A 16,375-nucleotide genomic window follows, 5' to 3' on the forward strand; every position below is an offset into this window, starting at 1 on the left:
AAGTATGAATGTTACAACTTTTGGAATGCTTTCATTTTGAGGCTATATAAAGCCATGTATGTTGTATTTGTAAGGGAGACTTGGAAGATATATTAAAAGAAGCATTTGTGCTTTTTCTTAGCCAATGGCTGAGTTTGTTTGCAATTCTATGTAGTTTAGATTGCATGTAGAATCATTCAAGCTCGACATGATCAATCTTGCTTGTGGAGTGATTCGAATCTCAAACAAGTGTTTGAGATATTTGATCAACAAGAATCATTGAAGCTAGACATGATCGATCTTGCTTCTGGAGTGATTCGAATCTCAAACAAAGTGTTCTTGGCTTGAGATATTCGATCTACAAGGTAATCCGAATCTTACCCCCTTGTAGTTGATTCCTTATCGTATCATTTGGTATCAGAGCTTCAGGCTCAAGATCGGATATATGTTTCCTTTGCGTTTCTTTTCAATTTATTTTTTTCTTTTTAGTTTTTAATCGACCCAAAGTTCAAAATTCAATCTTTGCTATATTTACAATTTTGAGAGGTGAGAATGAGAGCTTCATTTGTGTAAACAGAGTGGCCTAAAAAAAAAATCCTTGAGTGTTGTATACACATGAGAGATTGTTGTGAGGGCCTTTGTATTTTCATATCTTATGTTTTGCAGCAAAGTTTCACAAATAGATTCGAGGACGAATCCTCTTGAAGAAGTGGAGAATGATATGAACCAAGAGACATCATTCATACAATATACTTATATGAAGATGTGAAGAAAATGATGTCAAAATTATCAAAAGATGTTTCAATTCATGCTACATTGAAGAAGAATAAAGTTTGATTGTTGTAAATTTTGGGTGGGTTACAATTTAGAGTAATTTAGAGTTATTGTGTTTTAAGACTTTTTATTTAATTTCGGTTACATTTACATAATGGCTAATTATGGCCATAAAGTGTGAATGTTACAACTTTTGGAATGCCTTTAATAGTTTCATTTTGAGGCTATATAAAGCCATGTATGTTGTATTTGTAAGTGAGACTTAGAAGATATATCAAAAGAAGCATTTGTGCTTTTCTTTAGCCAATGGCTAAGTTTCTTTGCAACTCTATGTAGTTTAGGTTGCATGTAGAATCATTCAAGCTCGACATGATCAATCTTGCTTGTGGAGTGATTCGAATCTCAAACAAGTGTTCTTGTCTTGAGATATTTGATCAACAAGAATCATTCAAGCTAGACATGATCGATCTTGCTTGTGGAGTGATTCGAATCTCAATCAAGTGTTCTTGCCTTGAGATATTCGATCAACAAGGTAATCCGAATCTTATTCCCCTTGTAGTTGATTCCTTATCGTATCACTCTCTCACGAGTATACACTCAAGAAAATTTTAGGCCACTCTTTTTACACACGTTTACACAAATGAAGCTCTCATTCTCACCTCTCAAAATTGTAAATAGAGCAAAGATTGAATTTTGAACTCTGGGTCGATTAAAAACTAAAAAGATGAAAATAAATAAAAATCAAATTGAGAAGAAACGCAAAGGAAACATATATCCGATCTTGAGCCTGAAGCTCTGATACCAAATGATACGATAAGGAATCAACTACAAGGGGAATAAGATTCGGATTACCTTGTTGATCGAATATCTCAAGGCAAGAACACTTTGTTTGAGATTCGAATCACTCCAGAAGCAAGATCGATCATGTCTAGCTTCAATGATTCTTGTTGATCAAATATCTCAAACACTTGATTGAGATTCGAATCACTCCACAAGCAAGATTGATCATGTCGAGCTTGAATGATTCTACATGCAATCTAAACTACATAGAATTGCAAAGAAACTCAGCCATTGGCTAAAAAAAAGCACAAATGCTTCTTTTGATATATCTTCTAAGTCTTATTACAAATACAATATACATGGCTTTATATAGCCTCAAAATGAAACTATTAAAGGCATTACAAAAGTTGTAACATTCACACTTTATGGCCATAATTAGCCATTATGTAAATGTAACCGAAATTAAATAAAGTGTCTTGAAATACAATAACTCTAAATTATAACCCACCCAAAATTTACAACAATCAAACTTTATTCTTCTTCAATGTAGCATGAATTGAAACATCTTTTGATAATTTTGACAACCTTTTCTTCACATCTTCATTGAAGCATATTGTATGATTGATGTCTCTTGGTTCATATCAAACCTTAAACCCATACCCTTGATTCCCGCCTTGAGCCTCAGCCCAAAGGCCCAAAGGTTGCTGTTTGGTCTAGATAAGCAGGCATGGACAGGCTCCTCGAGCGGATACCATTCCAATGGGGAAGTCTTCCCATTACCAGCGGAGAACTCAAAGGCTCCAAACTCCTTAGGTCTTGTTTTGTAAGCTTGAAACTTTTCAACCTGTCGAGATTAACTTACAAATCCACTAACCTAAGCTTACCAGATCAAGTAAATCACTACTGAAACCCGTACCGGACACGCTTCTTTCTCGGCTTTGCCTCTTTCTGCCAACACCAACCCTTCCCGTACGCTTTAAGGGACTGAGCCTTTCCCACCTTATCTTATTGGTCTTCTTTCCGCTGTAGCTGATAAATGTTGAACGTATAGCGCTCTTCTGCTGAGAAATGCCCTCCTTTTGTCTTCGCCTTGTGGTCCCGAGACATATGGTTTTGGTACAGAAAAGAAATGTCACCAAGGTGCCGCCTTATCGTAGATCTCCCTCCTCTCGTACCTCTAGTAAACAAACTTCGAGCTGCTGAACTGGGCATAGAACAAGGGTATATTGTTTTTCTGCTTGTTTTGAAAGCTTGAAACGACAGACAAGTGGTGACTATGAGACGGCTTGCTACTGAGATTCTTGTGTTCATTCCATCTTTCTTGATTATGGGGTTCGCGCAACAAGAGCGCTTCCTCTTTTTCTTTGCCACCAGGAGACCTTGCCTTATTTGGTTGGTAGTGTAGGGGTGGAATCAACGCAATTCGTACTGGTAGTAGTGAGACGTCGCCTTCACTGGGTTGGAATAGTAGGTCTGTCTCTCGAGCCTTATTCTCCGCGGTCATTCTCGCTGCCCTTGCCTTTCTCACTATCAAATCTACACCTGACTTGTTGAACCAAGCTAAGGTCACTAATGAATCTACATATCCTAGGGACGAGAAATTCTTCGTTGGTGGTAAGTTAACCGTGAATGGACTCTAACTCTAATGGCTGAGCTAGGTATGTATGCTTACCAATCTTGTCCCGAGTGCGCGGCAGACTGCCTCCTGTACCAATGTTAATTGAATGAATGGACACTAGAACAAGTTCGTGCTCCGAATCTATAAAGAGCTGCGTGCCTGAGTCCTTCCCCAAAAAGGATTGTTCCTTGTTGGTACGAGCTTTTCTTGTTCTCTTCTACCCTGGGATTGAATTGTTTTCCTAATGTTGTAAGGGACTCCCAAGCACATTCATTCTTTCTCTACCCTGTCTACTAAGAAAGAGAAGTTAGTGAGAAGATTCGCTTGATTGAATTGATCGTAGATGTATTGGGGATCTTCCTTGAATTGAGAGGAAGTAGGAGCATCGTGTTAAGACAAGGGCGGTGGGTAGGTAAAGACAGGGTGGGTTTACAATCAAAGCTCCAACTGTCTGTCATGCCGGGTAAACCACTAGGGTATGAATTTGGATCTAGGACCGGTAGTGGGCGAAATTACGTGCGTGAGAGAAAGTCTTGGTGGAGCCAAGGACGGAATAGCACAACTTAGTGACTAGGAGTGTAGGGAGAGCCCGTTGCGCCTTGTTTTTGTTTGACCGGCCTATCCTCTTTCGAGAAGCAAGCTCCCTCCGGTTGTCCAGTCCCTGGGCGTCTCTCAGTTTTTATGTTGGGAGATTAGGTGGCAGTTTCAAGACTCGAAAACTTGACGAAGAAGCAAATCAAGCCCTAACTACTCTTTCTTTGAGTAAAGGGCTTTTACTAGTTAAGTGGTAAGGTAGGGCGTATTCATTGAAGAAAACAGACTTTAGGAAAGGGGTTCAGGTAGCTCAGCTGGTTAGAGCAAAGGACTGAAAATCCTTGTGTCAGTGGTTCGAATCCACTTCTAAGCAAAGGGTCCAAAGGACACGTAGCCGGGACCTGATTTAGAAATTCAAATGAAAGAGGAAGCACAAAACAAGTAGATTTGATAAACAAAGCTGTAGATTACTCGGATTGGGTCTCGCGTCCCTGTGCCAAAATGGTCGAGTTTGGTTTGAGCGTTCATCGATTGGGTAGATCCATATGCTCCGGGGGGGTGAGACGAGGTGTAGCGCAGTCTGGTCAGTGCATTTGTTTTGGGTACAAAGGGCCATAGGTTCGAATCCTGTCACCTTGATAAAGAGGATGATCTCCTTTTCTATCACACATAGAATTGTCTGTCATTCTTTTATCTTTCCCCTGACCTTATCAGTCATCAGGCAGGATTTTGGCATCATATATCGAGATAATTATTATTAAAAAGCTATTCCACTGGTGTGACTTAGATACCCTTTCTTTCTTTGTGGTATCAGTCATGCTATTTGAATAGCCTGAAATCATCATAGCCTCTCCACCGGTTCCGAAGACTCCTTCGGCATCAGTGTGCTCCAATGAAAGAGATCAGACCCTTTCCTTCACCAGAACCGGAGCGAGCTCTTTTCGCACGCAATCTCGAAGCCCAATTAGCTCACGAAATGTCTCCTCAACCCTGGCGAGTACGAGAGCTTGGTAAGAGAGAATGTCGAATGAGAAAGACATTCGATTACGGCAACTAACTAGATAGCGAACTTTTTGGTAGAAACTGAATGATCCCTTGGCTCGGGCAAGAAAAGGAAAAGGTAAGAGTACTTACTCTTATTCCGACGATAGGAAAGTTTGAGCTGAAAGATTGAATCACACCGGGTAAGAAAGGCGGGCTTAGCAGGGTTCTCCAAACGTATACTCATTAGGTTTCTCCAAATGTATAAACAAAACGAGGAAGCAACCAGTCTTGAAGAGGATACCGATGCATACATTCTCGCATGGAAGAACCTAGCTGAATTGGATCAAGGGTCCCAACCGAGTCCGATTGACCTTCTTTGGCTGGCCCCCGCCCCTTGTAACGAGGTCAACCCATACGTGCTCCTTTCGTTTAGCGAAATAGCTTACCAGCTCTTTCGGCTCCAGCAGTATGAAAAACGGGATCCTCATCCTGAGTCGAGTCCGTATTGCCATACGAATCGACATCGGACAAACCAAGAACTCCTATTTTTGTTTTAACGAAAGCAGATATAACAGTTTCGAGAAAACAAACCAACCTCTTTTAAAGAAGAAGTCGCTCCGCCTTGATTAGCGTGGACATATGCAGCTCCCGCTTTACCTTCGCCTACCGGGAAAAGGAAAGTTCCCTCACGATAGGCCCTCTCAGCTCCCGAACGTCTTTCTATCAATCGAGAGAGGTACAGAATAGTACAACAAACCAATAAGACAAGAATGGACTCATAAGATGGGCGGGAAGCTATTTCATTTTGTTATCCGCCAAGGAAATGAGAAAGGAATTCTCTATACACGGCTGAGACCGTATTGTTGCACATCCTGAATAAAGTACCGTAGGCAAGCGAAGTGAAAATCAAAGCGTGTAGAACTCAGCTTTCTCTTCGATTCGTAAACTTCTGATCTGATCTGCCTTTCGTCTCCGGGTGACTGAGAGAGAATTTGGGCCTGGCGTGCATCCGGTTCGGTCAACAATAAGGTACAAAGCAGATTGATTAAATGGGCTTGAAGTTCCCGCGTTAGGTCGAAGATCTCTACTAGTCTTTTCATACTATCCTTTTCTTTAACCCTGCTATCAACCTAGCCATTCTCGCTTGTTGCTTTAAGGGGTCTCCCCACTTTATGTGGGTATATATAGGCTTCGTCGAGAATACCAAGTAGATCAGCAACTACAGGTTTCCCTCGTCCTGTGAGGTAGGAAGGGTTACGGGATACCTCGAGGCCCTTTTTCGTATATTTCATCATTAGCAACCTCCTCTTTCTCGATTGTCAAAAACATATGCTTGATCTCCCTAGTGGTATTGCCTTGTAAGTGACCAGCATATACCTTTACTAACTCCACTGCTGCTCCCTCAATGCTATGCTGAGCGGAGGAAGATACTAAGGGCAGAGATTTGAGCTAACAATCAATGGCTTGACTCCTTACCTTGCTCAATGCTTCTCCATCAACTGCAGCAGGAAGGACAGGAATAGGAGAAGGAAGAAAGAGACCTTAATAGTTGGCCCTAGGAAAGGAAAGCTCTTCACTACCATTGCTATCCATCTGTCTACAGTTATCAATGTATCTGGTATAAAGAAATCTTCATTACATTATAGAAAGAGGTGAAAAGCAATCAAAGCAGTATCCAAAACCCACCACCCAACACCTTACGCGCCCAACTCAATGCTTCCTTGCTCACAACCAATCCCTCAAAGCAATGAATGCGGCATCAAAAAAAGCACGCCATAGAACAAGAAAAAGTTTCTGCGCGGCGTAATATGGTATTGAAAGGTGGTACGTACGGCTTAGAGCCAAGGCATTCATAGGTCTCCTGTCGGACGGAAGTGATAGCGGAAAAGGCAAGTCTTCCTTCCTGGGTCTAGAACAGAAAATGGGAAGGCTCTTTCTCCTCGCACTAATATGTATGTATATCCTTCCCAAATCCTAGTGTTGGCTACCATCTTCAAAGCTATTGCTGCTACACTCTAATTATAATTCATTTGATTTTCTACAACCCTAGGTGACGCAACTTTTCAATGTTAACCTGCTTTGCTTCAGGGAAGAGTGGATGATCCGCCAGCTCTTGCAGAAATTTGTCAAAGTTGTTTCGAACCCCCAATTCTGTAGTGGCATGAGAGACGCCCTAAGCTCAACCCGGATTTCATCTAAACTCTGTGCACATTAGCTTCATTCATTCCACTTCAAAAGAGCCTTAGACAGAAAAGCAAAACGAGGAAGAGGTTTCCATTCCAGGGTTTGAGTAAAGGATCTCCGGGAACGCCTTCTCATGCCCGTTTGCCAACATCCAGCCCGCCTTCTGCTATCTTCCACTCCGAAGTTTAGGATTGAGTTTCCGATTTGGTTGGTGATTCTGACTTGCCTTATTTGATTTGAATCACTTGGTTGGAAGGGGGCAGGATGCCTTGGAGGCACCATAGATTGCACCCGTCGTTGGCAATGGCGCTTTTGAGTGCGCCTAACCGGGGCCGTAGATCGAGTTCTGGGCTAAGGTTACCGCCAAACCTCCCTTCTGGAAAAGGTGAAGTAGATCGACCAGGTTACCGGAACCAAAGAAGAACAACAAAAGCCAAAAAACAGATAAAGCATCAAATGTTCATCCTTGCCCGACTAAAATAAAGGGTTTGTGCTGCCCGCTCTAAAGGCTTTCCAAGAACTTCCGTGGGTGGGAAAGTCTAGACTAGAGCCGACGACTCGTGAAGAGATAAACCGGCAGAAGCAGGCAAGAAAAAGTCCCTCCCCTTTTTGTTTGCAAGTAGAGCACTAAAAACACCAAAGCTAGCCTATCTAGTAAGCGTGCAAGTGGGTGGAGAGAATTCCATACTTGATAGAAACTATACCACAAAATTGGCAATGAGATTCCTTCTAGGCTGACTTTCGTCTGAGCAACTACTGAACTCAACTGAGCTATAAGTTGGAGATCAGATATGGGTATAGCACAAGCTGCTATGAGAGGAAATTCAGGCTCACCATCCGTCCGCATAGCGCCCAACCTGGAAGACAAGGAGAGATCCTTAACTCAGTCTCAAACACGTCTGTCCCGTAAAGACATCTACTGTGCTGGCCTTATCTTTTGTCACTAGCTTCCGCCGCATGAATAAAGGAAGATGGTTCCACGGAGCGCAAGGCATCTCTTCCTGCGCTAAGGCATTACATGCCAACGAACTTGGCTGGCACTCTTGTCATGAGCTACTTTGACCTCCTTCAATGAAATAAGGCAAGAAGGGAATACGGGGCGAAATAGCCAAATTAGCTTGAAAAAGGGCTTACCTCGCCCGATACCATACCTTTCTTTTTTTTCACTGTGTGAGAGAGAGTGCTTTCCCCTTTTTGATATCCTCTTTATCTGTTTTTATGGTCGATCTTTCTTGTCCCAACCATTCTTCTTAGTCTGAGTTCCGATCACAATAAGAAAGGAGAGAATATTGATAACAATGTTTGAATCTTGTTGATTCCTAGGCCTCGAGGACCGAAGCTATGAGACCGATAGGTGAAGGAGAATGAGTCTTGCTTTCTAGCTTTCTTCTTGAACTCCCAAGTCTGACTTTGCCCTCATACCGAAAAAGAAACCAACTCGATAAACCAAAACATATCCGACGCCTGCTTCGCTTAACGCTCTCTTGCATGGCTCATTTCCCGTGCTTAGACCCACCCAAGTTTAGCAGCCCGAAAATAGGGGAGAACCAATCCACCGCGCCTACTGGTGCTCTCGAGAAAGCCTAAGCCGGTAATTGGCTAAGATCCGTTCCTGCGCGTGAAGTGCAGCAAGCAATTAGGCCTTGCTTTCCTTTGGTTGCTTCAGTGAGATCGTATTCTTCCTCAAGCTTGGAGTTGCTCTTAGCTAGTCGGGTTGCCGACCCGCGGACCCATTTCGTTGCCATAGTTCCGGGCGCATTAGGCCCTCTTTTTGATCCCAATACTCTGGGAATGGAAACAAGACCACTAGAAATAGTTAAGGAATTGATCAAAGTATATATAACCTTTTTTGTGGAGTCTATTCTTTCTTTATGCACGGTGCGGTATAGTATAAGGGTGGTGGGTTTTAGTGGGCATAGGTTGTAGTTCCTTTTCCAGAAGAGAATGAATCATCTGATGAAAGATCCAGACCTGTGCGCTTGAGCAGCACTCCCAGTGTAAGGGGATAACTCGAACTACACAATTCAGGTGGCATAGCAAAAGCCTCATCTTATTTTCTTTGAATTCAGGGGAGGGGCGAAGAAGCGAGACAAAGGAGAGGGGCGAATGAATCATTTTTTCACTTCTGATATGGATGTGGAATCCTATGCGCTATGCTTGCTTCTAGTTGGTAAGAATCAGTCCCCTTTCTTTTTGCTTTTCCAAGGAAGAAATTAGCCTATGGTTGATTTTCTATCAGAGAGAAAGCCAGCATTAATACCATACCTTCCTTCATTCATAGGTAGGGGATCTGAATAGGCCCTAAGTTGCCCGAAGCAAGGATCTGCTTACCAATAAAAGAATAATGTCTTTTAGGGTGGGTCTTTATACCTTCGGATCTTTTTGAGTTCATCCAAATTTCACTTATACAGAGATAGCATAACATAGATTGACAACCAATCCCCACAACATATGAGAAGTTAGGATAGGACGAGTGAGAGTAATCCCGATTCAACTCCCAACTCATCTTCTGCCCCTCTGTGATGAAAGGAGGATCATCAAGGAGATCCCAACTAAAGAGAACTTGTGATTTTCCCCCCTTTTTCTAGTTGTAAGGTCTTGTCTTAGCGTTACAATGCAAAAAGAACTTGATCATCATTACATCCTTTTTCTATAGGCTATCTTTCTTCAAGTGAGAGATCGGATCGTGAAACCTTCTTATCCTAAGGGCTATAGAACTCCCTCTGGCAAGCATTAAGCTAACTGCCGCCTCTAGTTGCTTCTACGTGCTATATTCTCTTCACCTAACACATTCAACTACCTTTTCTTGCAAGGAGTGAGACTGCAGCTCACATTTAGTTTCTAATCTCTTTTGATGTGGCTCCCCCTCAGGTTGGTTCTTCTTAGTTGTAACCTCTTTTTCTTTAGAGCCCGAGCTAGATGACAAAGCTGAGCTCGAAGGTCCCTTTTTGATGCGGTAGAAGTACCTAGCAATCTTTTCTTCTGTTGCTGGGAAAGTCTTCCTCGGAATGTCAGTCAAAGCCTTGAAGGAGTTGTCTACCCAATCTGACCCCTGGAATCAAAACCCTTGATTATTCCATGCATCTCGATATTTGATGAAGAGTGAGTGCTGGCCTTTTCATATTGAATCACAGCCATTTTCCTCTTTCTTGGGGATCAAACTCCAGAGAACAAGCTTCAATTCCAGGGACATCATAAAGAGTACCTGCTACTCCTACTTTTTCGACTTCGCATATGGGCTTTATATTGTCTACGACGTCAACCATCAGTTTGATTACATCGTGTTCAGTTTGAGCTGGGCGATGAAAAGTTTGATAAACAATAGCACGAACTTTCGTTCTTTTACCTTCTTTCATGCGAAAGTTGACCAACTTCTTGATCAATTGTTTTTGCTCACCATCCAAGCCGCCCATATAGTTGAGAATTTCCGAGCAATTGGAAGCCGCTTTCGATGACGAGGCCGAGAAATTGATATTACGCAATCGTAACTGTCCATCTTTATCAGCCATCTCCCCTCTTTCCATCTTTCTTTTCAGAGTTGACCACTCATAATATCTTCTTTCACTTTAGGGTCTCGCTCCCGGAGTTAAGTTCTAGAGTATACACTCTCCTGTCATACAGCTCCGTCCTGGCATCAGGACCTACCCTTTGACCAACGGGTCCTCGAACCGAACCAAGCGGTCTGGCCTACACCTACATTCACCCTCTATCGGGTGGAAATAGTTGTTGGAACTCGGTTTCCAATTCCATCCAGAACCGAGAGTTCTCATTTCAATGGAGGCTTGTTTACGAGCGAGGAATTTCAGATCCCTACTCGTTCCACCAAAACAAAGTATATCTATTGCGCGGCTCACATCCTCTGGCTCGTGCACCGGAATCCTTCTAGTCCTCACGAGTTGGTCTCTCTTTTCTCATTTTGACCTCGTGGTTGAACTCCCACTCTGTGGTGCGAAACTGTCTCGAGTCATGTTCTCTCGCTCCTCTCCCTCTCGGTTGAGCTCATTGCTTCGCTCATTCATCTGTTTCACAATTCCATTTCATTCACCTGTCGGTTTCACAATTCCATTTCCTTCACCTGTCGGTTTCACAATTCCATTTCCTAAACCGGAACTGATATGAATCCAACAACTGATCACGTGCATGTACCCGAAGGACCGATTACAAGAAGCAAGGTTAAGAAGATTCAAGAGGCCTATACATTGCATCTTCAAAAGCTAGCTAGTGTACCGGTTGAAACAAGGACTTTTGTGCCCAAAAATCTTTATAACATTCGCATATCAAATCAAGAAGATAATGGAGTGGCTGATATTGGAAAATAATTAGAAGACTTGCCTTTGGTAGTTGAATTACCAATTAAGGAAATTATTAATGCTTTATTTGCTTCCTTTTATATTTAATAGCATTTATTAATAGTTTGTATGAATTGCCTTATATTCTTCAATTTGTATTTAATAGCATTTATTAGTGATTGGTGGCTGAACCATATTATGTTAGGGTTACCTTTTAGACCTATTTAAAGGCATGTAATACTCATGTTTGAGAGATTTTTGGTTGAATACAGAAAAAACCTTTGTGTTTTCTTGATACCCTTTTGGTGTTATTCTTTTTCAAATCTTGCTTTAGGTTTGATGTTTAAACCGATTCATTGAATTAGTTTTGATCAAGCTAATTCTGGAGTGAATTGTCTTGGTATCTAAGAGTGACCATCATAGATTCCAAGTTCGATCTAAGAGTCATTCATCTTCTAACCAGCTCTTGGTTGGAATCAATCCGTTAAGTTAGCTTTCTCTGTGAGCGTTTTGCAAGGATTCTAGAAGGACCTCTAGCTTTGCAAATTCCAGCATTGTAGGCGCTTATCAGGAACACCTTTATGACCTCTCTCTATTTACCTTATTCATTCAATGAAGAAGAAGAAGAAGATATTCCCTTCACTTTCCCTTCGAGTAAAGAAAAGGAGAAAGGAAAGATTGAGTAAGACGCACAGAAGAAGATATTATATTCCTTCGGAACCTTCTTTCACTCCTCTCCCTATTCTTTATGGTTTTGTAGCTTCGCTTATTCGCCTATTTATTCAAAGACTGTAAAGGGGGTCAAGCTATTTTACGGTCTCGAATCTGTTCTTTCCTAAACTACTGAACCTGATTAAACAGTAAACTCGGTGAAGAATCTTTGCTTTTCTTTCTCGAACAGTAAACAAGGGTTGAACTACTCGAGAGTTAACTGTCAGCAGACTCAACTCCTTTCCTGGGAGAAGAAAATGAAAGATGAATGAGAGTGAACTGTCAGACTCAACCTCAAGCTCCTTCACCTAAACCTGATGGAACTCGGTAAACTCAATCACTACTTTTCCTTCCTATTTCTTCGGGGTAAAAGCCAAAGATCAAGGAAAGCCGAAACAAGAATCAATTCAGGAGTTAGTAGGCATTATTGTGTTTGAAAGCCGAAACTCCTTATGAATGAGAGAGCCGAGCTGGAACAGTCAGTCAAGACTCTCGATGCATTATCCAGAACAGTTAGGAAAGACTAAAGCAAGAAAGATGAATTCGTCGAGTTTACAGTCTTTGAAAGAAAAGAGCTACTGTGCCAGGGGAGGAAAGACTCAATGATAAGATATGGGAATCACTACAAGGGGAGTAAGATTCGGATTACCTTGTAGATCGAATATCTCAAGCCAAGAACACTTTGTTTGAGATTCGAATCACTCCAGAAGCAAGATCGATCATGTCTAGCTTCAATGATTCTTGTTGATCAAATATCTCAAGACAAGAACACTTGATTGAGATTCGAATCACTCCACAAGCAAGATTGATCATGTCTAGCTTGAATGATTCTACATGCAACCTAAACTACATAGAATTGCAAATAGCCATTGGCTAAAGAAGAGCACAAATGCTTCTTTTACTATATTTTCCAAGTCTACCTTACAAATACAACATACATGGCTTTATATAGCCTCAAAATGAAACTATTAAAGGCATTTCAAAAGTTGTAACATTCACACTTTATGACCATAATTAGCCATTATGTAAATGTAACCGAAATTAAATAAAAAGTCTTAAAATACAATAATTCTAAATTACTCTAAATTATAACCCACCCAAAATTTATAACCATCAAACTTCATTCCTCTTCAATGTGACATGAATTGCAACCTCTTTTGATAATTTTGACAATATTTTCTTCACATCTTCATTGAAGTATATTGTATGAATCATGTCTCTTGGTTCATATCATTCTCCACTTCTTCAAGAGGATTCGTCCTCGAATCTATTTGTGAAACTTTGCTGCAAAAAATAAGTTATGGAAATACAAAGGACCTCACAACACTCTCTCACTTGTATACACTCAAGGAAATTTTAGGCCACTCTGTTTACACAAATGAAGCTCTCATTCTCACCTCTCAAAATTGTAAATATAGCAAAGATTGAATTTTGAACTTTTGGTCGATTAAAAACTAAAAAGAAAAAAACAAATTGAAAAGAAACGCAAAGGAAACATATATCCGATCTTGAGCCTGAAGCTCTGATACCAAAATGATAAGATATGGGAATCACTACAAGGGGAGTAAGATTCGGATTACCTTGTAGATCGAATATCTCAAGCCAAGAACACTTTGTTTGAGATTCGAATCACTCCAGAAGCAAGATCGATCATGTCTAGCTTCAATGATTCTTGTTGATCAAATATCTCAAGACAAGAACACTTGATTGAGATTCGAATCACTCCACAAGCAAGATTGATCATGTCTAGCTTGAATGATTCTACATGCAACCTAAACTACATAGAATTGCAAATAGCCATTGGCTAAAGAAGAGCACAAATGCTTCTTTTACTATATTTTCCAAGTCTACCTTACAAATACAACATACATGGCTTTATATAGCCTCAAAATGAAACTATTAAAGGCATTTCAAAAGTTGTAACATTCACACTTTATGACCATAATTAGCCATTATGTAAATGTAACCGAAATTAAATAAAAAGTCTTAAAATACAATAACTCTAAATTCCTCTAAATTATAACCCACCCAAAATTTATAACCATCAAACTTCATTCCTCTTCAATGTGACATGAATTGCAACCTCTTTTGATAATTTTGACAATATTTTCTTCACATCTTCATTGAAGTATATTGTATGAATCATGTCTCTTGGTTCATATCATTCTCCACTTCTTCAAGAGGATTCGTCCTCGAATCTATTTGTGAAACTTTGCTGCAAAACATAAGATATGAAAATACAAAGGCCCTCACAACAATCTCTCATGTGTATACAACACTCAAGGATTTTTTTTTTTTTAGGCCACTCTGTTTACACAAATGAAGCTCTCATTCTCACCTCTCAAAATTGTAAATATAGCAAAGATTGAATTTTGAACTTTTGGTCGATTAAAAACTAAAAAGAAAAAAACAAATTGAAAAGAAACGCAAAGGAAACATATATCCGATCTTGAGCCTGAAGCTCTGATACCAAAATGATAAGATATGGGAATCACTACAAGGGGAGTAAGATTCGGATTACCTTGTAGATCGAATATCTCAAGCCAAGAACACTTTGTTTGAGATTCGAATCACTCCAGAAGCAAGATCGATCATGTCTAGCTTCAATGATTCTTGTTGATCAAATATCTCAAGACAAGAACACTTGATTGAGATTCGAATCACTCCACAAGCAAGATTGATCATGTCTAGCTTGAATGATTCTACATGCAACCTAAACTACATAGAGTTGCAAAGAAACTTAGCCATTGGCTAAAGAAAAGCACAAATGCTTCTTTTGATATATCTTCTAAGTCTTATTACAAATACAACATAGATGGCTTTATATAGCCTCAAAATGAAACTATTAAAGGCATTCCAAAAGTTGTAACATTCACACTTTATGGCCATAATTAGCCATTATGTAAATGTAACCGAAATTAAATAAAAAGTCTTAAAACACAATAACTCTAAATTATAACCCACCCAAAATTTACAACAATCAAACTTTATTCTTCTTCAATGTAGCATGAATTGAAACATCTTTTGATAATTTTGACAACCTTTTCTTCACATCTTCATTGAAGCATATTGTATGATTGATGTCTCTTGGTTCATATCATTCTCCACTTCTTCAAGAGGATTCGTCCTCGAATCTAATTGTGAAACTTTGCTGCAAAAAATAAGTTATGGAAATACAAAGGACCTCACAACACTCTCTCACGAGTATACACTCAAGGAAATTTTAGGCCACTCTGTTTGCACTCATTTACACAAATGAAGCTCTCATTCTCACCTCTCAAAATTTTAAATAGAGCAAAGATTGAATTTTGAACTTTGGGTCGATTAAAAACTAAAAAGATGAAAATAAATAAAAATCAAATTGAGAAGAAACGCAAAGGAAACATATATCCGATCTTGAGCCTGAAGCTCTGATACCAAATGATACGATAAGGAATCAACTACAAGGGGGTAAGATTCGGATTACCTTGTCGATCGAATATCTCAAGCCAAGAACACTTTGTTTGAGATTCGAATCACTCCAGAAGCAAGATCGATCATGTCTAGCTTCAATGATTCTTGTTGATCAAATATCTCAAACACTTGTTTGAGATTCGAATCACTCCACAAGCAAGATTGATCATGTCGAGCTTGAATGATTCTACATGCAATCTAAACTACATAGAATTGCAAACAAACTCAGCCATTGGCTAAGAAAAAGCACAAATGCTTCTTTTAATATATCTTCCAAGTCTACTTACAAATACAACATACATGGCTTTATATAGCCTCAAAATGAAACTACTAAAGGCATTCCAAGAGTTGTAACATTCATACTTAATGGCAATAATTAACCATTATGTAATTGTAACCTAAAGTAAATTAAAAGTCTTAAACTACATTAATGAAATACAATAACTCTAAATTACTCTAAATTATAACCCACCCAAAATTTATAACAATCAAACTTCATTCTTCTTCAATGTGGCATGAATTGAAACATCTTTTTGATAATTTTGACAATCTTTTCTTCACATCTCCATTGAAGGATATTGTAGGGTTGATGTCTTTTGGTTCATATCACTCAAGATGGATTCTCCTGATCCTCCTGATCCTATTTACCTTATGAAGATGACTGTAAGGACCCTTAATGATTTTGTTGATGCTAGACGACTATAAAGTTCCGTAATAGTTTTTGAACTAAGGAAAGCAGCTTCAAGCTAAGAAATTCTATCTCCATATAACTATAAAACCTTGTAATAGCTTTTTACCTAAGGAAAGGTGCTGAAAGAAAAGTTTTTGTATCCAGCATAGGGGTAAAACATTAAAAGCGGTTTTGGCTTAATAGCTGGAGCTGAAAGAAAAGAAATTCTACCATATATAACTGTAAAACATTAAAAGACCTTTTTCCCTAATAGCTGGAGCTTCAAGAAAAGAAATTCTATCCTCCCCCGTATTTTAGGGGATCAAATCGAGTAAAGGTAATTAAGAAGTCAAGACTATCGAAGAATCAATGAGAGTGAACTGTCAGGAAAGACTCAAG

The 16,375-nt window shown here is 39.8% G+C and overlaps 1 protein-coding gene and 1 non-coding gene across 2 annotated transcripts; one reads left to right on the forward strand and one right to left on the reverse strand.

Moving 5' to 3' along the window:
• Positions 1-3,984: 3,984 nt before the first annotated feature.
• Positions 3,985-4,058, forward strand: TRNAF-GAA. Its single transcript has one exon. It is a non-coding gene; the product is annotated as a tRNA-Phe (tRNA).
• Positions 4,059-9,981: 5,923 nt separating this feature from the next.
• Positions 9,982-10,362, reverse strand: LOC111443838 (ribosomal protein S7, mitochondrial-like). Its single transcript, XM_023081664.1, has one exon. It carries the CDS (start codon positions 10,360-10,362, stop codon positions 9,982-9,984), a length of 381 nt encoding a protein of 126 aa, XP_022937432.1.
• Between the last annotated feature and the right edge of the window lie 6,013 nt (positions 10,363-16,375).

Source organism: Cucurbita moschata, unplaced genomic scaffold (genome assembly GCF_002738365.1).
Source record: "Cucurbita moschata cultivar Rifu unplaced genomic scaffold, Cmos_1.0 Cmo_Scf00006, whole genome shotgun sequence".
NCBI classification, from domain to species: domain Eukaryota; kingdom Viridiplantae; phylum Streptophyta; class Magnoliopsida; order Cucurbitales; family Cucurbitaceae; genus Cucurbita; species Cucurbita moschata.

What these genes read in the sequence shown, in the direction of transcription:
- LOC111443838 (XM_023081664.1), bottom strand. Translation starts at nt 10,362, where the DNA reads ATGGCTGATAAAGATGGACAGTTACGATTGCGTAATATCAATTTCTCG.